At 41.0% G+C, this 24,643-nt stretch overlaps 1 protein-coding gene across 1 annotated transcript; it reads right to left on the bottom strand.

Moving 5' to 3' along the window:
- Positions 1-3,554: 3,554 nt before the first annotated feature.
- Positions 3,555-4,410, bottom strand: LOC101107359 (cytochrome c). Its single transcript, XM_027972709.3, has one exon. It carries the CDS (start codon positions 4,400-4,402, stop codon positions 4,088-4,090), a length of 315 nt encoding a protein of 104 aa, XP_027828510.2. The 5' UTR covers positions 4,403-4,410; the 3' UTR covers positions 3,555-4,087.
- Positions 4,411-24,643: the final 20,233 nt, after the last annotated feature.

Genomic DNA, 24,643 nt, shown 5'->3' with positions numbered 1-24,643 from the left:
GCAGGAAGCTTTACTTTCTCACATTAAAACATGAGATAAGCTCTTTACGGCCTCATCAGTGACCTATTGATGAAACATGTCTCAAAACATTAGAGGCAAGTCTAAAGAAGTATGCCTTCCTGCCAGAAAGACTGCTGGGCAGTCATTGCCACAGTGCTTTCAGGCCAAAAGAGAAGATCAGACAAAGTCAGCTTAAAAGCAACTTACTCTTTATACAACACACAATCTCCTATATACATGGTCACTAGCAAACACATTATGGATCTCACAAGTTTATATATTTCAGACTTTCTTCAAGCTTTCAACCTGACTTGTATTTAAACTTTAAAGAGCATTATGACAAATCAGTGCACATGTGTGTGCCCCTCTTCGATGGCAAAGCAGAATTATCACCGGTTCCTTTTCCTAATTCAGAACGTCCCTCTCCAGGGGATCCAGAGGTTTCATGCATCTGTTGAACCCCAAGAAATCTGCATTCTATTCCAAAGAACAACAACATGGCATTAAGTTTTGTAAATATAAATAAAACATTATGTAATGATGAACCAACAATAGTAGTAAGTCCTCTAACACAAAATAAAACAACAGCAGCTGCAGCCTGGAACAGGTGGTGAGGAGCCATACCCAGAAATCAGAAACAGCCTTTCTGCTGAATCAAGGCCTAAGAACCACCGCCCACCCCCCAACCCCAGCACCCCACCCCACACCCCCCGCCCAGCCCCCGCTTCCATCTCTGTGGCTTGGCCAGAAGGAGGTCTGCCCCTCTGAACAACAGCAAACACAAAACCAAAAAGAGATGGTGCTATGAAGCATCATTTGATCCATTTTCCTTTCCAGCCTGGCCAGCTGCACTGGATGTCATCCTCACAGGACCAGCTTCTTTGCAGGTTCTGGCACCATCAGTGACTCTAGCCACTGCCTCAGCACACATAGACCTAAACATGCACATGTCCTTAGCTGAGATATTTCCGAAGATCTGGCTTGGCCTGATGTTTCCAGGCCAAGCTCTGGTGTCCATGTACCAAGGCCAGCAGGACATGGTGGGAAGTCTATAGGGTGATGTCTCTTGGAGAGGAGTGTCCAGTATCACAGACCAGGAGATCATAGCAATGGTCTTAAGAGAATAATGTTAAGCTTATCTTCTGACAGTTATGTTGTTAGGGAAAGAGCTTCTTTAGGTCAAATGCAGCAGATCAGATCAATTTTTCTTGGAAAATGTTGGAGAAGAGAAGATAGGTTCTCCTCTGTGGACCTTAAGCTGTGTCCAGTACAATGCAGTTTCAAGAGTATTACTTTCTTTTCATTTGACCTATTTTTTTAAATCTTCAGAGGCAATTATAGGGCACTTCCCCAGTGGCCCAGTAGTTAAGGGTCCCCCTTGCAATTCAGGGGACACAGGTTTGATCCCTGGTCGAGGAACTATGATCCTACATGCCATGGGGCAACTAAATTTGGCACACCTAGAGTAAGCTCGCGTGCCACAAGGAAGACCCAGTGTAACCAAAGTTTTAAAAATTAATAATAATTCAAAAATCTTATGAATAAAAATTTAAAAATAAAGGCAATTATAAAAACAAATGAATTTAATGCCATCAACTTTAGGGGAAAAAAAATCGATCATGTAACAGTGGCAAATAATAACTTTGACTAGACCCTTAGATAACATTGAATTTTAAAGGCATTAATCTGCCCCTTGTTGAGCTATTGAATAAGCAGATCCTTTGTAATCAATTCTTTTAGTCATTTTTTTTAAAGACTGGGTTAATGTGCTCACAGACAAGAAATTGGTATGCTTCATGGGCAAGTCTGAAAGTCCAGTGGGCCTGCACAGTATCAGCTGCAAGGGTGACAAGACCAATAGCTTAGGCTGGCTTCTCAGGGGAAAGGCATGATGCAGACAAACTGCCCTGGATGACACAGGTGCGTGTGCACCTGTGGCGGGGCGTGAGGACAGAGGAGGAATTACAGACCCAGCCCTGAGACAGAAAAGGCAAGAAACGTTCCCATCAGCAGTAGAACTGAGAGTTCTGACACAGCAAGTTTCCTTCCTCCTTCCACCAGGGTTCCCTTGGTCACTAGAACTGTGTGGACAAAGTAGTTGTCTTGGGGCTTCTGAGTGATTCTCTTCCTGTGGAAGAAAATGGAGCTAATAACCCAGTGGTAATAACTGTTAGCAGCACTTACTAAAATAAGTGAATACGCACTAGTCGGGCCTGTCCCCCTCCACTGACAAAGGTCAGCATGTAGTTGGAGGAAGAAAAGCAAAAGGAGGGAAGAGAAAAGAGAGGGGGAAGACAGGCTGTTCCAAATCAGTGTTGGGCCACAGCCAATTCTTAGCCAAAAACCAGTAAAACCTTCTTGAAGATTAAATCTTCTCATGAAGTCTGTTTCCCCAGCGCTATTTCTATCCTCTCTCCTCTCTTCCTTTTCTTCTCCTCACTGCAATTTTTCTTCCCTCTCTTTCCTTTGAAATCACCCAGAAGATTTGAAATGGCTTAAAAGTAATCCAAAAAACAAAAATTGTAAATAGAAATTATGTTAGAAATTCAGAAGCAAGGATAACATATATTAGAAAAGAAAGTTGGGCCAAAGGGAATTAACAAAGCATAAATGCAGGTCAAGGATCTCACAACTATGCAAACCAAGCTCCACATAAACAAAAAATAAATAAACAAACAAAAAAACTGACTCTAAAAGAAACAGAAGAACTGAAGAGAACCTTTTGAAACAGTAATTGGCAATCTCAGAGACATTTAATGTTAGGTCCACTGGAAAAAAAATGGTTAATATAAAAAGGAGAGATTAGAAAGCATAACACAGCTTTACAAAAATTACAAAATGTGTAGACACCAAATGAGTAGGTTAAGTGGGGCAAAGACCAAGTTGGGGATCTATATAGTCAAGTTCACATATTATCCCAGCATATAGAGCACAAATTAAGAAATAGACATGAGAGAAAAGAACACCAGTAGAAGGATACATCTAAGGAGTCCCTTTTCCATTTAAGGGAAAGACTATGTAAATATTATATAAGCAAAAGAAAAGATAAAATAAATTTCACCAAGCTGGGGAAAAGCACAAGCCCTAAGAATGAAATGGCCCTACCAATGAGGGACAGATAAAATTTTTAGAAGATCGACACCAAGATAAATATTGTGAAGTCCCAAAATTGTTTAGAGAAAACTCTAGTGGGTTTCAAAGAAAATAAATGGATTATCTGTAAAAATTGAGAATCTGAATGACATCAGACTTCTCATCACTGCCTTACATGCTAAAAGAAGCAATGCCTTCAATTTTCTAAGGGAAATGCATTTGAATCTAACATGTCGGTGCCCTACTAAATTGTTAATTAAGGACTAAAAAAGGTATTTTTAAATATGCAAGAACTAAGAAATCTTATTATCCAAGAATTCAAAATGAACACATTACCCAAGAAAGTATAACAGCAACACCAAAAAAAAAAAAAGATTTTTTTTTTTTTTTGAGGTGCTAAATACTCTTTATTTGATGCTATACATAAACCACACTAAAATGCCTTTCATTAAGTAAAAGGCTAAATTTTAGATAGAGAATTTTAATTAAATTGGCATAGTTTATAAAACCAAACAGATAAAGTGGACTTTGTCAGTGTATTTTCAATCCTTGCCTTAACAGGCTAATGAACACAACTTGAAACACGTGTGAATCCTCCTCTGTTCTGTGAGACAGTGAAGGGACCTTTTCAGTATTTAAATATATTAATATAACCAGTTATAGAAATCTAAATATAAAACAAATCTCTTATAGGTTTTGAGAAGGAATGCACCATCTCCCTAAAAGTTTCATATTCCTTATTCAAGTTCAATCATCTCTTTAGAATGGGAAAAGTGATAGTACTTGTTGAACCGGAATTACTATCAAAATTAAAAAAGCTGACCATATTTGTTTAGCCACAGACCAATCTTATTTAAATCAGGACTGTCCAACAGAATTATTCCATCAGCCATTCATGATCTGAATTCTAGTGTATGAGATCAATTTAAATATGGTACACATAAAAAGTCATGAGACACTTCTGTTTCATAATAAATAAGGCAGTGGCCAACTATTACTCATTGGTAGCTTTTTGAGATAAGCTATCAAGTCCTCCCTCTCCCTTCTTCTTAATGCCAGCAAAGATCATCTTGGTTCCAGGGATGTACTTCTTGGGATTCTCCAAGTACTCCATCAGCGTCTCCTCTCCCCAGGTGATACCTTTGTTTTTGTTGGCATCTGTGTAAGAGAATCCAGGAGCCTGACCTGTCTTTCGTCCAAACAGACCATGGAGGTTTGGCCCAGTCTTGTGCTTCCCTCCCTTTTCCACAGTATGGCACTGGGCACACTTCTGAACAAAAATCTTCTTGCCTTTCTCAACATCACCCATTTTTAAATCGCTTTTCTCAAAAAAAGATTTTAAAAGGAAGAAAATGACAAGAGAATCGAAAAAAAAAGTACAATCTTAATATGACCCAGGAGGTGTAAAAGGAGCTGAAAATAATTAAAAGAGAATCCACTGGACCTTGACACTTAAGACCATCTATTCTGAGAAGCAAGATTTTCAGTGACACAGGATTACTTTTCCTTCAAAATAGGGTGAATCACACGACTTAGTTTTTGCTATTTGGGGGGCTTAAATTTTTAGATGTCTTTAGAGCAGTAACAGAAGAACTTAATTTTATTAAAGGAAAAAATGTAAATGACATAAACCTTGACAATTTTAAAATGATAAAAATCAGAAGTTGAAGCAGGAAAGGGAAGTGAGAGATAGTAAAATGCTTGATTCCTCATAGAGGATGTAACGCATTGTATGTGTTTGTGTGTGTTCAGTCATGTCCAACTCTTTGCGACGCCATGGACTGTAGCCCACCAGGCGCCTCTGTCCATGGAATTTTCCAGGCAAGAATACTGGAGTTGGTTGCCATATCCTGATCCAGGAGATCTTCCCAACCCAGGGATCCAACCCAAGTTTCCTATGTCTCCTGGATTGGCAGGTTAATTCTTTACCACTGACCCACCCGAGAAGCCCTGTAATATGCATTAGCAGATAATAAAGCAGGAAAGAAATTCCAAGTGTGACTATGTTAGGTAATGAAATAGTGAGTTTTCTTGATCAAAATGGCCAAATGAGGACATGCCTCTCTTCCCTCTCAAATACAAGAAAACATAAAGGAAATTGAAAAGGTCTAAGCCCATAATATCAAAGAGAACCAATTAGAGAAGAACTATCAGTACATGAGGACTTTCCAAAAGTTTCTGAAAAAAACGGATGACATGTTGACAAATTAAAATAGGTGAAGGAAACTCAGTCAATTATTCCTGGGGAGGAAGTTGCCATAGAGGAAGGAACAGGGCATCCCAGGTGTGAACAGATGACACAGAGGGCAGAGTGAGGAAAATGGTGAAAACATGAAGACCAATTGAAAGTCTTAATCCAGAGGAATTACTCACCCCACCACATTCTGTCCCTACTCCTATATCCAGACTGTCAGACAGTTACACATTACCCCCAAATTGTAGCGTTCTTTGCTAAAGAAATTAAATGTACTCTCAGAGGAGAAATAAGGAAGCTAACAGAAGTTGCACTCACTCTGACCTTTAAGGGACATGTAGGATAAAAGGTAGCTCCCCACCCTTTCTATCTAAAGTAGACAGCACCTCAATCCACAGAACTGCCAAACAGCCACCCCACATAATCCCCTCTATTCTCAAACTTAAATTTGAATAGACAGAATAGATGTGCAATTAAAGCATAAAATACATGCAGAAAAAATGAACAGATCAATAGTGTACAGCTCAATGTAAAATCACAGTGAATACACTAATTTTGCTGTTATTTAGTCACTAAGTCATGTCTGACTCTTTTATGACCCCCATAGAATGTAGCCCACCAGATTTTTCTGTCCATGGAATTTTCCAGGCAAGAATACTGGAGTGGGTTGCCATTTCCTACTCCAGGGGATATTCCATCAACTACCACGTATATCACCTGGATTTTAAATAGATATATATTTAAATATACATATATTACCCAAACCTCAGTGTTCCCCGTCATGCCCCTTTCTAGTCACAGCTGCTTCTTCTCCACAAAGAAACCTGGCAACCAGATTTGTTCTATCTACATTTGAATTTTATATGAACGGAAGCATGTAATATGTACTTTCTGACTTTTTTCACTGCATATTGTGTTCATGAGATTCATCCATGAGTCTACGAAGAAAATACAAATGTGGTCCTGCCCTCAAGCTTACCCTTAAATGTGTGGAAACACTCAACAACAAGCAAATAAGAAAAACAACAAAACTTAGTTATGCAATAATAGAGTTTTATAATACAGAGGGACCAGATAGCTTCTTTAGACTGAATGAATGGAAAAGTCTCTCTGAGAAAATGACATTTAAACTGAGATAAAGCACCAATCATGGTAAGGATAAAACCATGTATAAGGGGCTTCTCTGGTGGCTCACTGGTGAAGAACCCACCTGCCCATACAAGAGACACAGACAGGGGTTCGATCCCTCATCCAGGAAGATCCCACATACTGTGGAGCAACTAAGCCTGTGCATCACAACTGCTGAGTTGAGCCTGTGCTCTAAACCCCAGGAGCCACTACTACTGAAGTCCCCTTGCTCCACACCAAGAGAAGCCACCACGATGAGAAGCCCACCATAGAGAGTAGCCCCCGCTCACTGCAACTAGAAAAAGGCCCACACAGCAACAAAGACCCAGCGCAGCCACAAATAAATATTTTTAAAACAATTTCTTTTAAAAATCCATTGATAAGTAGTAGTGTAGAATATATAAAAAGCTCCCTTCTTCCCTCCTTAAACACACACACACACACACACACACGCACACACACGCACACACATATCAATAAGAAAAGACAGTCAAAACAATAAAAATTGGGCAATAGAACAGAACAGTCATTACACAAAAGAACATATCCAACAAATATATCTAATACATAAAAAATCAATACATATACAAAACATGCTCAAATTCATTACTAATCAACAAAATTAACAATTTTAGCCATCAGAGACTTAAAAAAGAAAGAAAGAAATCCGCACAACTATTTTACCAAGAGTTAGGAAGAATATAAGAACAACTAGAACTTTACTATGCCGATGAAGGAGTGTCAGTTGGTACAGCTGATATGGACCAGGGTTCTTGGCCTTCCCCAGTCAATAGAAATTAACTAGAAGCCAGACAAGAAATTCAGGCAAGGCTTTACTGGGGCTCCTGGTGCAGCAGTGGGAAATAAGAGCTAGTAAGTTTCCTTTGTTCACCCCAGGAGGTTTGCAGGGGCTAGGGAAGGGGGGCTGTGAGCTGGTTCCTTATATGGGGTAAAAATAGGTGGTGTGTCCAGGGATGGACTGAGGGGGTGGCTTAGGTAGTTTGCCCACCCTTTAGGTGCTGTTGAGAGCAAGGGGCAAGCACAGCACCCTGCTTTCGCTCCCAACACCCTGTTTTAGCTCTGGGCTCTTCAGAAGTGGCAGTTGGGTTTTTTGGTCTTTTTGTGTCTTTTGTTCATAATGTGCCCCAACTGTGCATGCGTGCAGTTATTTTTAGTCTCTTATAGTTTCTTTGTAATTTGTAGCTCCAGGAGATGTTTGTCCAGGTGCAAGCACGGCAACACTGCAGGAAAGGGTCCCAGACTGTCTCACAACTATTTGGAAGACTGTTTGCCATTATCTTCTAAAGTTGAATTTAAGCTAATCTCTGACCAGAAATTTCATTTCTATTTACATCCAAAAGAAATTTGTCATATGTGCGCCACACGGGGTTTTTTTTTTTTTAATGTTTATAGTTGTTCTGTTTGTAAAAGACAAAAATTGGAAAGAACCAAAGGACCAGAAACAGAAGATGAATAAACTGTGGCATATTCATAAAAGAGGATACTGCAGTATCCTGCGAGTTAATGAAGTGCTGCTACACAAAACTGGAGGGGAAAGTCTGCCTCCAAAATCCTCTTTTTGTTCTTTCTGAACTTGGGGATTCAAACTCCTGCCCTCCGCTGAACTGGGAGTCTCTGTCTCCAGCTCTATGCTTCCTGCCTCCGGGTCAGTCAGGGCGAAGCCACGCAGACGCTCCTTTCTCCACCCACCCCCGACTCGTGCACTCATTGGCAGCCAGCTAAGGTCTTCACACTCCTATTCCTAAGTTTTCTGGTGATCCTGACGTGAAGTAGTCAGGGGGACAATCCATGCCAGGAGGCCCACGTCCTTCACCATTGCATGCCCAGCACTGAACAATGCCTGACACAAAGAAGGGGCTCAATAAATATTTTTTGAATGAAAGCATGAATGTTCTATCACTGATGTCCCTATGACATCCTATTTGGGATCCACTGAAATCCAATTGCTTGAAAAAGTGTACTGTCTGGGTAAGCGGCTGAATTCAGTGGTGTCAGATAGTCTCAGTTGGCATCATGTGACATGTTGCTTTGCTGATTTTGCATGTACACACACGCACACAAACACCATCAAAATTTGTTTTACTTTCAACTGTCTTTTTGAATTTAAATATAGGATAGGCAGCTTGTTTTTCCCAGGCAAGGATGAATTAAATTTGGTTTCACTTGGTTTGTCCATATAAATGGAGACTTCTCTGTTTAGGAAGGTGCTCTAAGGCCCTTAAATGCAAATAGTTTAACCAAAGATTTAAAGAAATCTTACTCCCACAGGACTTTCTTATCTCCTAAATGGTATCCTTTCCTTTTTGTGTAAGACAGACTACAAGGTATACTGAGATTCAAAGAAATGAAATAGGAAATTCAACTGTAGAGTGAATTTCAATGAAAATGAGCTAATTAGTAAATAAATGCCATGACTTTCTGACACCTTGGTATAAACAGAATAGAATAAATAGAATTCTAATGATAATATCTAGCAGCTACCATATACTAAGAATGTATTATATGCCAGGAAGTAGGTTAACCCTTAACTAGATAAAGGTAGGATAAATTGATTTTATCAAGGTGCTAGATCCAGCCTAGAAGAATTCAGTTCTTACATGGAATAGACAATACAATAGTTGGTGCTCTGGTGTGAACTGAAGTCAGAATGACTGGTTTCCCCTTGTACTTGCTAAAATTACTCTGCCATAAAATTCGCTGTTGGAAAGTCCTAAAATTCTGAGAAATCACAGGAGATACACAGATGAATGTAAGATTCAGTGCCTGCCTTCCAGCTGCTCACCATCTTGAGTAGGAAAAACAACGTGTGTTTGTGTTCAGTCACTCAGTCATGTCTGACTCGTTGCAACCCCACCACCTGGACTGTAGCCTGCCAGGCTCCTCTGTCCATGGGATTATCCCAGCAAGAATATTGGCGTGGATTGCCATTTCCTCCTAAAGGGATCTTCCCACCCAGGGATCAAAACCACATCTCTGGCAGTTCCTGAATTGACAGGCAGAATTCTTTACCACTGAGCCACCTTGGAAGCCCCTGAGGAAGACAATACATAAATTCGATCAGAATGCTAAGGACTATGAAAGACACAGTGCAAAGTATTGTGGTAGCCTGGGCTTAACTAAGGAAGTGATGTCTAAACTGGGTTCCTGAAGGAGGAATAGGAGTCTGGAAGAAACACTCCTCCCAGACAGAGGGTCAGCACACATGCCAAGAGAGAAGAAGCACATCCTACACAAAGAGAACCGAAAGCAATTCAGTACTGGCTGGAGCACACAGTGTGTGCGGACATCGCAAGATCTGCTATTGAGAAGTAAACAGAATCCAGACCATGAGAATTTTTAAGCCCGGCTGAGCAGTTTGGAATTCATCCTGTGGACCATAGGGCGTCACTGAAGAATTTAAAGCCAGAGAGTGATTGATCAGATTTGTGTTTAGAAAAACCACTTTTGAGAGGTGAGACTGAGTATAGGGGTGGGTAGTGATTTCAAGAAGACCATGGTGATGACATGGTAATGAGCCAAATCACTTATTTGGTAATAAGCCAAATTAGAAGCATTCAGTTCCATTCAGTTCAGTAGCTCAGTCATGTCCAACTCTGCGATCCCATGAATCGCAGCACGCCAGGCCTCCCTGTCCATCACCAACTCCTGGAGTTCACTCAGATTCACGTCCATCGAGTCAGTGATGCCATCCAGCCATCTCATCCTCGGTTGTCCCCTTCTCCTCCTGCCCCCAATCCCTCCCAGCATCAGAGTCTTTTTCAATGAGTCAACTCTTCGCATCAGGTGGCCAAAGTACTGGAGTTTCAGCTTTAGCATCATTCCTTCCAAAAGAAATCCCAGGGCTGATCTCCTTCAGAATGGACTGGTTGGATCTCCTTGCAGTCCAAGGGACTCGCAAGAGTCTTCTCCAACACCACAGTTCAAAAGCATCAATTCTTCGGTGCTCAGCCTTCTTCACAATCCAACTCTCACATCCATACATGACCACTGGAAAACCATAGCCTTGACTAGACGGACCTTGGTCGGCAAAGTAATATCTCTGCTTTTGAATATACTATCTAGGTTGGTCATAACTTTTCTTCCAAGGAGTAAGCGTCTTTTAATTTCATGGCTACAATCACCATCTACAGTGATTTTGGAGCCCCCAAAATAAAGTCTGACAGTGTTTCCACTGTTTCCCCATCTATTTCCCATGAAGTGATGGGACCGAATGCCATGATCTTTGTTTTCTGAATGTTGAGCTTCAAGCCAACTTTTTCACTCTCCTCTTTCACTTTCATCAAGAGGCTTTTAGTTCCTCTTCACTTTCTGCCATAAGGGTGGTGTCATCTGCATATCTGAGGTTACTGATGTTTCTCCCGGCAATCTTGATTCCAGCTTGTGCTTCTTCCAGCCCAGCGTTTCTCATGATGTACTCTGCATAGAAGTTAAATAAGCAGGGTGACAATATACAGCCTTGACGTACTCCTTTTCCTATTTGGAACCAGTCTGTTGTTCCATGTCCAGTTATAACTGTTGCTTCCTGACCTGCATATAGGTTTCTCAAGAGGCAGGTCAGGTGCTCTGTATTCCCATCTCTTTCAGAATTTTCCACAGTTTATTGTGATCCACACAGTCAAAGGCTTTGGCATAGTCAATAAAGCAAAAATAGATGTTTTTCTGGAACTCTCTTAGGAATGGAGAAAAAAAGATGAAAATCAAGATGAGAGGAAATAAGAAACTAAAGATGACTCCTAGGTTTTCAGATGACTGTTCCAGAAAAGAGTATTGTACTTTGCAATATATGATTGGGGCTTCTCCTGTGGCTCAGTGGTAAAGAATCCACCTACCAATGCAGGAGATGTGGGTTCAGTCCCTGGGTAGGGAAGATCCCTTGGAGAAGGAAATGGCAATCGACTCCAGTATTCTTGCTTGGGAAATCCAATGGACAGAGGAGCCTGGCAGGCTACAGTCCATGGCATTGCAAAAGCATCATACATGATAGCAACTAAACAACAAAAATATATGATTGAGGATGCTTCCAAGTCAGGAAAGAACCATTCATTTGTTTTTCAAAACGTCCAATTCTGTTAATTACAATTATAGTGCTGTTAGTTGGGAAGATCCCCTGGAGAAGGGAATGGCAACCCACTCCACTATTCTTGCCTGCAGAATCCCGTGGACAGTGGAGCCTGGTGGGTTACAGTCCACGGGGATCACAAAGAGTTGGACATGATGGCGTGACTAACATAACATAATGTCATCAGGGGCTTGACCACAGTTAAGAGAAAGCTCAGCACTCCCGTTTCTTGTAGTGGGGCGAATTTACGAGTTTCCTAGTTCATTTCATCTAAGAGGAAAGAGGACTTGAAAGGCAGTTAACAAGAGGCACCAACTGATTACAGTCTAGGGAGAGACCTAGGGACAGGCAAATTAGTTGTTGGTCAATCCGCAGAACAGAATCTCCTGGCAAGGAAGCAGAGGAGAACTGAATTGAAGAGAATGATTAGTGTCAATGGGATGTCACCAAATGGGCACCACAGGTGAGAGTGAATTCAGGGTAGAAGCCAAGAATCAGATTTGATAGGATGAATTGATTTGTTGAGAATTGATTGACCAGATGTAAGGAGAGGACCCACTGCTGAGATCCTGTAGATTAGTAAGTTGGCTCAGAAATATCTCTGGTATAACTCAAACTGCTTCCTGTTTGCTGTTAGCAAACTGGGCAGAAACACTTGGAGATGCTCTCTATCAGCTAGCAGAACTTCCCTGCCTTCTATGGAAAGCTGCAGCTCTTATACTAAGCGGTCGTTTGCAAACTGAACTATGACTAGGACTAGAGATGCTTAACAAACTCTGAACCAGCCAACTCCTACAATAGGCTCATAAGGGAGGTATGCTAAGGAAAAGCACAAACAAACATCATTATTTGTAAGCCTTCTGACTTGATGCCTACTGTTTTCTTCTGGTAAAATGGGCTGGACCAAGGGAAGACAGAAGTTTCCATTTGCCTAGAAGTGGTGCTCTGAGGTCTGGACCAGTTCTCTAGTTTGGGCATTAAAACTCCCTACAGATCTTAAGAAGCATTCTTAGATGTCTCCAAGTTCTCAACAGGAATTCTTTTGTTCCGAGTTTCCACTTCAATAATGACTGTAAAAACTAACAAATTTATTTTGGATTAATTTCATGACCTTAAAATCCAGTACCGCCCAGTAATGCCAGTGTTATCTTTGTTTCTAGTTAGAGACGCACTGGTGACAGGCAGTACTTTTTTGTTGTAAGCTAATGAGGTGGGGTGGGGTGGGGGGACAGAAAATATTCAGTAGAAGTGATTCTCCAGGTGGAGTACCCGTAAGTACTCCAGTAATGTTGAAGCACTAAGTAATAAAGTATAGTAAGTCGCTTAGTAGATAATATTTCAAATGCTATGGTAAGTCTAAGGTACAGTAATAGTAACAGCAGTCAGGAAGAAAGAGCTGCATACTGCTTTCATAAATGACAAAACAAACCTGTCTTTGTCAGAAATGCCCCTGGGGAAACTCAGAAGACATAGGCAAGGCAAGCAGGAGGAAAGGTCTTCACACAGGGATGACTGATGGGCCCTAAAGTGCATCAGAAGTTACAGTCCACACAGGGAGAGAAAGCCAGAGTTCTGGACAGAACAGAGAATGAGAGGAGAAGGTGCTTGGGAGACCTCAATACAGGGTAAGAACTCAATCTTAAAGTTTTGGGGGAAGGGAGGATTTAACTTGATTCTGTTTTCTCTGGGTTTCTGTATTTTTCTAGGTTCTGTGGCTTATGATATATAATACCTAGGTTTGAGCTGCTTTTCTTATGACACTTACAAGGCTGAGGTCACATTTATTATTAGGTTGGAAAACTTTTGTGATTTGTCAGGTTCTGCTTGTGTAACAAGGAAAAGCATCCACCTTAATGGCACTCCCAGGCCAACACTAAATTTGTTCATTTATTCACTACATTTACTGGCCATCTAGTCCATGCTTGCCACTAGGATATGTTGTTGTTCAGCCATTAGGACACTGTCAAGAACGGGAGTGGTACGATCCCTTCCCCCACACCCCACACCCCATGCAGCAGCTCTCTATCATCTAGTAATCTAACGGTCGACACCACTGGACCACGCTTATGATATAAAAGCTCCTCCCCATCCTGACACTGCATTTATTTTTTAAGTAAAAATAATAAAATAGATAACAGTATACTGGTAAGGTCTGTTCTCTGGGCCCTCCCCGTTCAAAGTAAGGCTCCTGTTCTGACAGCAGCAGCACCTGGGAGCTTTTTAAAGTGCAGAATCCAGGTCCCATTGCAGACCTGCCTTGTCTGAATCCGCATTCTGACTCCAGGTGATTTACATGCACGTCAAAAAAGTAAGGTTCTCTTATACAGTTTTAAGAGAAACAGCTGCCTTTTATCCATGATGATAAATCTGAAAATATTTTATAGGTGCTCTTTTTTTAAAAATCATTTAGATTTCATCACAGTTTCTCTGGATGAGCCCTATTTCAATGAGTCTCAAGCCGGCCAAGAAAAGTGTGTCTGGTAATAATCTAAAAATAAAATTCTCAAGTTCCCTTTATAACTTCTGCATTTCTCATACTTAGTTTTTTTACTTTTACTTCCAAACAGCCTATTGAAGGAAAAAAGTCTCAATCGCTATGACTTTCCTTGAAAATTTTATGAAACTTCTAACCTTGGAATTCACGTGTTTAGAATACTTATTAAGATTGTCTAAAATAATAATCTTAAATCTGATTTACCCATAAAACCTCACAGACTGAATCCTTAAAAATTAAGAATGTAACTATCAAAAAGTTTTCTAGTTATATCACAGGTATGCATTCCTTTTTATCAACTATAGAGATAATCAAGGGAATTCATGAGAACTTTATATAGATTTATATTTATCTGGGGGATGGGTGAGAAACAGAGAGGAGAGAAACTTTGTTTACCAAGCAATGTTAAATAAAACTATTTTAGGACTCTCTTCCTTGCACAAACAGCAAGGAAAGTAAGAACTGTTTGGAAACCGCTCTATCAGTTCCAAGCGCTTCACTACTTTAATATCCCACTCTTCTTCCTCAGGGTTTTCCCTTTATTTGTCCAGTCACCTAAAAGGCTTTCCTTTCTCTCTGCTTGTCAAAACTCTGATTCCCCAAGGTGTTTTTTTACTTCTTTCTTTTTCTTCTTTTTGGGACTTTTAACACTAGCACTCCCATACAGATAGCATCACACTCCTAACCCACACTTTCACACATTCAGCCTTGTCATTCTTGCTGCTAAAATGCTAGTCTCTAAAAGACGTGAAATTAAATATAAAAATATATTTTAGATTTATAAATTATATGTCAAATTATAGATATAAGATAATTCTGAGCACATAATAATGACCTAATAAAAACACATCTGTGGATTGATCAGGCTAGGTAGAAACTCCACTTGCATTGAATAAGCAAGGATATGAAAAGTGTTCACATCACTTAATTTAAATGAAGCTGAAAACTATTGGAATTAATAAGATTCACAATGAACACCTGGCCTAAGGTTAAGAAATTTAGGGGTTTCACAGTATTTGGTTAACTCTTTTTTGGTTCAGTTTCCCCTTCAAATCGGCTAAAGAACTAAAACAATTTAAGAAAGGTTCTTTTCAAAGTGTTTCTGTGCCCACAAATCTTACCAGTATTAGTAACAACCTTACGAGCACAATCAAATGGAAGCTATAAATAAAAGGAACACAGTCTAATAAGAATTCACAAGCACATGTTGACCTCTAAGAAGACACAGCTCAACTTGAAACTCTGTCTACACATGACTCCATGGTCGACCCCAAAAAGCCCAAAATTAATTTTAAAGTTTCCCATCCTCTGTTGTCTTCTTGAGAGTTTATACATCGGAACTAAATCTTCAAAATCCATTAAAAGTCCCATTTCTTCCAGCAAGCTCTCTTCTACTCCAAAAGGTAATTACTACCCCTGTCTTCTACAATCCGCAATTAAGATTCTACACTACCTTAAAGAGTATTTGTTCTCATAAATGCTTTACATTTAGTCCTTATTTTTTAAAAATTTGGTATATCTGTACAGAGCTTAACACATAGAGCTAAACACATAGGCACACAAGAAAAGTTTGCTAATCAAATACGATAATTCCATCACAAATAATTCTATTTGCTAATCAAATAGATATACTGACTAAAGAAAAGTAATTATTTGCTTATATGTAGTAAGACAGGACAGAGAAGGTGATGGCACCCCACTCCAGTACTCTTGCCTGGAAAATCCCATGGATGGAGGAGCCTGGTAGGCTACAGTCCATGAGGTTGCTAAGAGTCGGACACGACTGAGCGACTTCACTTTCACTTTTCACTTTCATGCATTGGAGAAGGAAATGGCAACCCACTCCAGTGTTCTTGCCTGGAGAATCCCAGAGACGGGGGAGCCTGGTGGGCTGCCGTCTATGGGGTCGCACAAGAGTTGGACATGACTGAAGCGACGCAGCAGCAGCAGCAGCAGCAGCAGTAAGACAGAAAGTTTTGGAAGTAAAGTCCTTAATGATAAAAATGAAGATTGGGGAATGTGGGATAAAAATGATAAGTGATTTTGCATCTCACAAATGTTTGAGGTCATACATTTTTCTGAAAGTAGTCAGGATAAGTTTAGGATGCATATATGGAAACACCAGCTTCTATGTTGAAGCATCGGCTCTAAGGAGAAGGCAAATGATCTGTATTTGCAGTGCAGAGTCAGTCTAGTAAGTTCAACTCAGATTTACACATTTCCAAAATCAAATGCCAAATCCTTTCACATCAGCCAGTCCTCCAAAACCATAAAACAGCCATCAGTCTATCAAATATGATGGAAGAAGTTTTAAAATTCCTGGCATAAATATCATTCTGGGTATATTTTTTTTCTTGTCCTATGGGAAGACAACACAAGACTCAATATTATTAGACAACCTAACATTCCATATTTCATCACAGTCAACTCATCCTGAGTGCACAGAAAAGTACCACGCATCTCACCCCACAACCTATACTCCCCAGTTCCCAGTGATTAAAAAAAAAAAAGAACTTCACCCAAGTTCTGCTGACGTCAATGGTGTGTTTGCGTGCAAAGGCAGTCTTGTGGATGGATTGAAGACAGTGATGTTGTAACTTTTCTTAAGGCCTCAATTATTCAAAAAAAACCTCACTTCTAAAGGGAAGTGTCAGAAAGTCCAGAACTTTATTTCAAGGAAAAGGCAGCAAGTAAATCTTAAAAGAACTAAATGTGTTTCAAAGTATGTCCTTACACTGAAAGTTGACATTCATGTCTTTGCATGTCCTAAACCCCATTGTAATAAAAAATGATAATCACACCTCCTTAGGGGGAAAAGAAGGTAAAGGAAAAATAGCATAAATAAAAATTGAATCACAAGGATCCATAACTTTTCATATTGTGGACTTTTTCCTTTGTTTCTTCAACATTTTACTTATGCAAAATATCATCTATGAATCTAAGTTCTCATAGAGTTTTCTGACTAATCAGAAAATTAATATTAGACATTCTGGTATTTACAAAGAGCCAGTTGCTCAAATAATAAATTAGTACTTATTAAGAAATAAAAATGTCACATGTTGGACTTTGCACTACATGGTGGGAAATGGTGAGTATCTAAAAAAAACTAGAGAGAGAAACTCTTGCTCTCAAACATTCACAGTCTACCAAGAGGGACAGGTATAAATTCTGCTTTTTGTTAATTTAGCAAACATTTGCTACCAACCAGATATGCAGTACAAAATAACTGAATAAAGCTTTAAACATCAGTTGACCAATAAAAAGCAATGAAAGTTAGAGTCCCAAGTGCATTCTAAGAAGGGTGCACAGAGGTTAGTGGATATCTGGGGGCAGGAGTGGGTTGCCCCTCAAAAAAGTTGTATTTGGTCCATCCTTAAGATTGTTTATTTCTTGTACTCTACCCCTTATAAACAACAGGGTGGGAAAACATCTCTGCAACTCGGAACTGATCTTATTTACAAAACTCTGTCAACCAGAAGTTCAAAATAAGAGTGTTCTTTTTCAATTTCTACATGAAGAAAGGAATCCTTTCATTCCAGGAAAGACAGTGTTACCCAAATGAATCACAAAATTGTTGCTTTGACACACTTCCAGATTTGTGGTTGTTAAAGGCAAGTTTCAAGTAGAAAATGCTGTCTAATTGTCAAGTAGCTTGTTCCTCAGAGCCTTTTCTGAAGCATAGGGTACAAATCAGCTGACCAGTTGTTTCAATTCATTTCAGTCCCATAAGCCATGTAAAGATCGGCTCTCAGGGCTGAAGTGACACCTACAAAATGAAGACAGAGCCTCCACCCCCGTCTCCCCAGCGGACTCACTTCCACATAGAACCATGTTTGGTGCCCCCACACAACAGGGACACCAGCCAATCTGGTTATCTTAGCCACTCTAGCTCGATTTTTTCATGCATAAAAAATGCCATTAGAGGGGGATGTGATAATAAGATAGGCTATGCATGTGTGGGGACTTAGGGGAAATCTCTACCTCCAGCTAATTTTGCTGTGAGCCTAAAACTGTTCTAAAAAATAAAATGCCATTAGATAAGCTAAGTGTTTATATTCATCATTTGAATTTTACTACTTTAGTCAGAAAGGATTAACCTGCCTACACAGGTGTTCTCTGAATGCTCAGGAGGGCTCGTCTAGAATTCTCACCAGATGTTGACCTCCTCTATACTTTCCAGTCACTATTGTCAGGGAGGTCTGTGTTTGCAAGCTCACTGTCCATATCCTCCACTAGAACATAAACTGCATGAGGGCAGGGCCTTTGTTTTCTTCAGCATCACAGCCCCAGAGCTTGGCACACTGCCTGGTACTGAGTAAGTGTTCAATAGAGTTAACCACCATCTGGCAAAGAGAATGAACAAACTATTGGAGAAGAGCCACAGAGCCAGCCTTCCAGATTCTACTCTCTAAGGGCAGGATGCCTGTGGGATGATTCTCTAAAATCAGAAAAATACACAGTAGGGATTCAGTAAATGTGTGATGTATCAGTGAATTAAATCACAGCATCTTAGAGTCTCACTAAAGGATAGGCAGGTATCCTTATGCAGCACCCCATCTGCACAATCATTCAGCCCCTCCTGGATGCTTCCAGTGAGAGGGAGTCAGAACTCCCACTACAATTTCTACCCTTATGTTAGCATGACAAATAAGAATTAATTATATCTTTATTCAAATACGGCACTGTTCAAATGTCAATTCATTTGACATTTTGGGGCCTCCCTAAAGAGGCTCTTTTCTAGCTGAGTATCATCCCTGAGCCCAAAGTTGATGATTCCTCTGGGTATACCCTGGTATGAGTGGATAACCTAAGGCAGTGTCCTCCACAATGTGTGTGGACCTCTGAATCCTCTATGAGCCTCAGAAAAATACAAATGCCTATATTCCTCATTAGACTTCCCGAATCAGAGCACCTGGGGAGGCCTCCAGGTAGACATAGTTAGTCAACCAGGGCTGAAAAACACTGAAATAAGGACATTTTTAGTTTCAGGTTCAAGAAAGAGAGATGTCTGTGGCAGAGATCCTTTACATCTTGAGTGGGAGAGAAAAGGGCTTGAGGACATTTCTCTGCCCTGCTCCCCAAGATGGTTTGGGCTCCCACGAGGACAGCAGAAGCAGAGGCGGGAAGGTTGAGGAGACACTGACACAGGGAGGGAAGCCAGCATGCTGAGGCAGCACAGACACCGGGGGCAGCTGCTGCAACCTCCAGGGAGGCAGGGCAGGGGACTCAGAGCAGCCAGAGGTCACAAGGGGACTGTGGTTGACAGATGGACCTGAGCACATGGTCGACACCCTGCTGGGGACTTCCAGACTGGCTGGGAGAGAAGAACCCTGCAGGCAGTCACTCTTTCACCTAAAACATCTTTGCTGGGCACCTACTATTTCCCAGGCACTGTCAGAGGTTCTAGGGTTACAGGAAAGAATGGAAATAAGTATAGAATCAACCATAGCTTTGCCAAGTGAGGACCTCAAGAATCAGGAATGCAGTCTTAATAGCTAACATCAGATTAGATACACAAAAGTTCAAAAAAAAAAATGTATGCTTAGTGAAAAGAAGTTAGAGAAAGACAAATACTCTTTGTTGTCACATATACTTGAAATCTAAAAAATAAATCACATGAATATAGATAATAGAAACAGATTCACAGATGTAGAGAACAAACTAACAGTTACCAGTGGAGACAGAGAAGGAGATGAGGGCAGGACAAGGTATAGGATTAAGAGAAAAAGCATATTATGAATAAAATAGATAAGCCACAAGGATGTATTATGCAGCACAGAGAAATTTGGCCTCATTTTGTAAAAACTTAAAACGGAATACAACCCCAAAAATAGTGAATCACCCTGTTGTACACCTGAAACTAACATAACATTGTAAATCAAGTATACTTCAAATTTTAAGAAATAGATACACATAAAGAGATCTAGTGAGTATTTCTCTTCCTGGCCTCTTACTTGAAGAGAAGGAAATCACTCTTTGGCTTGCCTATATTTTTAAAAAGTACACATCTACAGCACACCCTGGCAGTTTCTCTGGGATTCCAGGCATCCCTTCTACACAGAGCCACCCTCAGTTCCCACTCTGCCCCACAGCACTCGGGAGAATGGCAAGTGGGGTGCAGCCTTCCCTTTGTTCTGGCCGCAGCTGTCTCTATGGGGATGAGCCCTCGAAAAGCCCAGGGTAACGGTCTTGCCCATAACTGCTCAGGAGAAGCTATGAAAGGCTAAACAGGCCGCCACATGAACACGATGCTCTTTAATTACGAGGTCCCCCCATGGAAGGAAGGCCGGCAGACAGGCAGACACATTCCAATTACGCTAATACACCTTGTAAACATCAAATATTTTTATTCTGAGATTAAAGAGAGCCTGTATCCTCACAGCGCTCCTGAGACGACCGTGCATCTCAGGGCTGTTGCCAGTGCTGCTGGGGAAACAGGATTTCCTCTGGTTAAAATAGACTTTCACAAAAATAACAGCCTCGAGTCTGGAGGTGGTCAAATGTGACTTCCACTGCAAGCTGTCCAAAATTTCAATCACAGTACTCAAAAAGCTTACAAAGGACTGAGTTCACATTCTCAGAAGAAACTGATCAGCCTCCCCAGTGTTGTCCCAGCCTTTACCCCAACCATGCAGAGCCTGTGGTCAGTTCCCTTGGTTAAGCCTGATGGTGGTAGGCCTTCAGGCTTCAGTCTGGTTGCCATGTGGGTCACTCACCTTCATCAGTGTCAGCCCCTCCGACACACACACACACACACACACACACTGATGTAACTAACTGATGTAACTAACTCAGCCACATTCTCACATTCAGGTCAGCTAGCAACCAGTAACCTGAATGTGCCAGGTAAATAGTCGGAGTCATCAGCCACTGGTTCCAAGCTAATCTGAGAAGTGGGTAATGAGATTGGAAAAACCCACACATAAAACTTTGAGAGCAGGCCTTTTGGTGGGTCACCATATGAAAAAAAGTCCTTGAAATTCCTATTCTCTATTACAAATAAGTGTTGTAACAAATAAACTCCCTAAGGAATAGGTTTTCCATTTGAACCAGTAAAACTCAACTCCTATAAAATGAAAAATCCTACTTAGCGCAAACAACTCCACGTTGCAACAGTAGCTGTTTATGGTCTGCTAAACAGTTGCAGGCAAATCAGTCTTTATAAGGGCATCACAGTTTCAACACCTAAGAGAGTTCAATACACAGAGAAGAAGGCAGAGAATCATTGAAAACTCTTCTCTGGTGGCGTGAGCAATCACTTCTAATTTCTCCATCACATTAATATGAATTTTTGTATACCAGTCCCTCAAAGTGAGTGTTCCTGCTACACACTGGGGGAAAGTAAACTTTATGGGTCCCTCTACAAAACACAGGCTCTCTGAGGCGAAGGAGGTAATGAGAACCAATGACTTTCACTTTAAGGGGCTCTTACAGCAAAACCCTGTCCATGGAGTCGCAAAGAATCAGATATAACTGAGCAACTAAGCACGCATATACAGCAAAACTCTAAGATACTGGGGGCTCCTGAGTGGCTCAAAAAGCAGGAAGTGGGCAAGTTGACCAAAGACAAGTCTGTTCACATCCTCCTGTCCTCCCTTCCCCTCCATTTCATCTTGGGCTTTTATACAGATGCAAGGGAGCACATGGGAAACTCTGAAGGGCAGGTCAGTACTCAGGGCATTGAGGAGTAAGAGTGAGGAAGGCAGGGTCCATTCCCCCATGTACCCCACATTTGGGTTAGGGAGAACATAACAGTGGGGGTGCTTTAGGCTCATTGCTCATTCACGGCTTTGTTCACTCAGTAAACACCCTGACTACTCAGCTACTGTGGAACTGGCACTGGGGTGAGTTCTGGGGTTGGAAATGTGAACTGGACAAAGCCCTCCCTCAGCCTCAAGCGGCTGAGAATCTGGTACAACAAATACGTAAGGAAGCACACTCAAAAATAAACAGTATAAAAGCTCATCCTAACATGATGTGAAGAGAATATAAAGTACAGAAGTGGCATAAAGGAGAAAAAGATCACCTTGACCTGGGTGGGAGCAGAGTGGTTATGGTGGGAGGAAGGGGAAAGGGAGGTGTCTAGGCTTTGGTGATATAAGCCAGACTTTAAAGAATAAAAAAGGACCCCACCAAGGCAAAATGAGAAAATAAAATTCTAAGCAGAGGGAACAATCTATGGAAAGTGCCAGCATGTACAACAGTACGGAGCACTTGGGCAACACCACGGCCTTCAGGATGGCTAACTGTGCTGAGGCTAGATGCAGGAAGCCGGGCCATGGGGACCCTTGAACCTCACGCTAAAGAATCTTGGCTCTAACCCACAGTCTTGGGGAGCCACAGAAAGCTGCGGGGCAACAGAGTCACTGAATCTGCAATGTGCTTTACTAAGATCACTCTGGCAGAGGAGGAGAGAACAGATCAGAGCAAGGCCAGACTGAGGAAATGAAGGTTATGGCACAAGCTCAGGGTAAAGCAGCAGGAGCTTGGGCTAGGGCAGTGGCCATGGAGATGGAGAAAACAAGAGAGGCTGGAGTCAAGTTTACAAGGTTGAATCATGACAGGAGTTAAGGAATGAGGAGGAGGAACTGCATCTAGAAAGACTCCCAAGTTCTTGGGTGCTGGAAGAGGAACACAGGGGAGACATTGTGTAGGATGAGTCGAGATTGGGATATTTTGAGGCTGAGGTTCCTGCGGCTCGTTCAAGTTTGAAATGTAGAAGAGAGGTCAGTACTGAGTAAATATCTCAGAGCCTCATCTCTTCCAAAATTGGGCAAAGCCTCAGCATAGAGGCACCCAGAATATATTTTTTAACTAGAGAAGAGTCTAGTGGAAAAGTCTGATAAAAATGGGAATGCCAAAGGAACACCAAAGATGAAGAGACTGTCCACTCAAGGACTTGGTAGATTTCTGCTCAGATTTACTGTATTTGAGTACAAATACCAAATTTTCACTGTCTAGGAAACTTGGTAAACCTCTTCTAGGTAAAGAAAAAAAAAAATATATATATATATATACAGAAATATATATATATACATACACATATATTTATGTTTCCCTTTTTCTTAAACTTTATGTGGAAATCACTGCATTAAGACTGACAAGTTACTTCACTTTCAATTCCAAACTTGTTTTTACTTTTCATAAAAACTGAAAGTGATGCTTCTGAGCAAAAATGGATGAGCATTTTAAGGACTGCCTTCTTTTATGAAATCTAGCCCATATCAAACATTTTTTACTAGAAATTATGAACACATTACAAAGACTCACATTTCCTTAAATAGAAAAATAAAAGTCCACTTTCCCATAACTTAGATCAGAAAGACTGCTTCTTGTTTGCTGGGGGGTTTTTATAGTTGCAGCTTAAATTCGGGATGATTTTTATGAGGCAAGGAAGACGTAGATCCTTCTGCAAAAAGAGGAACTTTCACAATTAGTGAAAACCAAGAGTGCTGACATGAGGGGCTGGGGGGAAGATGATGTGACCACAGCACCGCGGCGAAGGAAAGAAGAGCCCCAACCCCCTTCCCAGCCTGCATGCCAGCCCCACACGTGCCCCCATGCTTATGGATGCTCCTCCGTGGGCTTCATCTGATTCCCAAAGCAGGTACCACAATAAAGAGCCGAATGCCTCTCTCTGCTTCTAATATTGAAACCAGCTGTGTTTATATCTCCCTGACCACCTCCTCTGTCTCCCCTCATAGTCTGCACAGACAAAATGTTTTCAGGCCAGCCAGGCAACCTTTCAACTTCACGGAGCACGTAACTTCTTAACAGCAAAAGCCTTTTGTAAGCTTGTTTTCAAAAAACTGCACGTAGCCAGTAGAAGCCAAAGTGATATATAAAAGGATGTTCTCCTCTTAGCAGGAAAAACTTCAAAGCAATCCCTGACATACCAGAATTCACTGCTTTCCCAGTAAATATTATCTGTTTTGGCCAGAGAATTCTAGGTTTGGGGATAAATTCAAAGATGAAGAGCCTGTGTTTGGCATAGTCTTTCTATTTATATTCTAAGCTGAAAACGTCATCCACTGGCTATGTATAACCTCACAAGGTGGCCACTCAGGGGGAGTGGAGTGAAAGCTCATTTTGGCTTTGCAGACTCTGCCCTTAAAGAGCCATTTTGGCAAGCACATGGGCAGGCACTGTAGCAATGGAAACAAAAAAGCAGGTGTGAAGGGAAGTCTGTTCCCAGGAGTGTTCACCACCCAGGAGCAGGGCAAGCACCCTTGTAGAAAGGAAAGTTAAAGGATTATCCAATCTTTGGATAAAAGTTGCATAACTTTTAAAGATGAAAAAAATACTGTAAAATAATTGCCATATTATTATGAGTATTTTATACATATTTGTTAAAAAAAATTTAATTAATGAACTACAGGGGTTTGGGGCTTGTGTCTGTTTTGTGTGTTTACTCAATTTGTGTCCGCAATTCTCATTCATAAGATGTCCTTTCTGTCTCCAGCCTAGGTTCCAGCTTCACCATCTTTCACACACTCACCACAATCTTCCCCATAAGCTTTATCAACAGCTCCGTTTGACCATTGCTGGATTTTGCTGCTGACACAAAGTACCTTCTGTACTTTGTATCATTCTGCAGAGCACCAACCTCAACAAAGCCCATGAACATCTTTTTCATTTTCTTTGATGAGAGGAG

This window comes from Ovis aries, chromosome 8, assembly GCF_016772045.2.
Source record: "Ovis aries strain OAR_USU_Benz2616 breed Rambouillet chromosome 8, ARS-UI_Ramb_v3.0, whole genome shotgun sequence".
Lineage (NCBI taxonomy): Eukaryota > Metazoa > Chordata > Mammalia > Artiodactyla > Bovidae > Ovis > Ovis aries.
The sequence above is the reverse complement of the archived record's forward strand: the minus strand, read 5'-3'. Positions and strand labels throughout refer to the sequence as shown.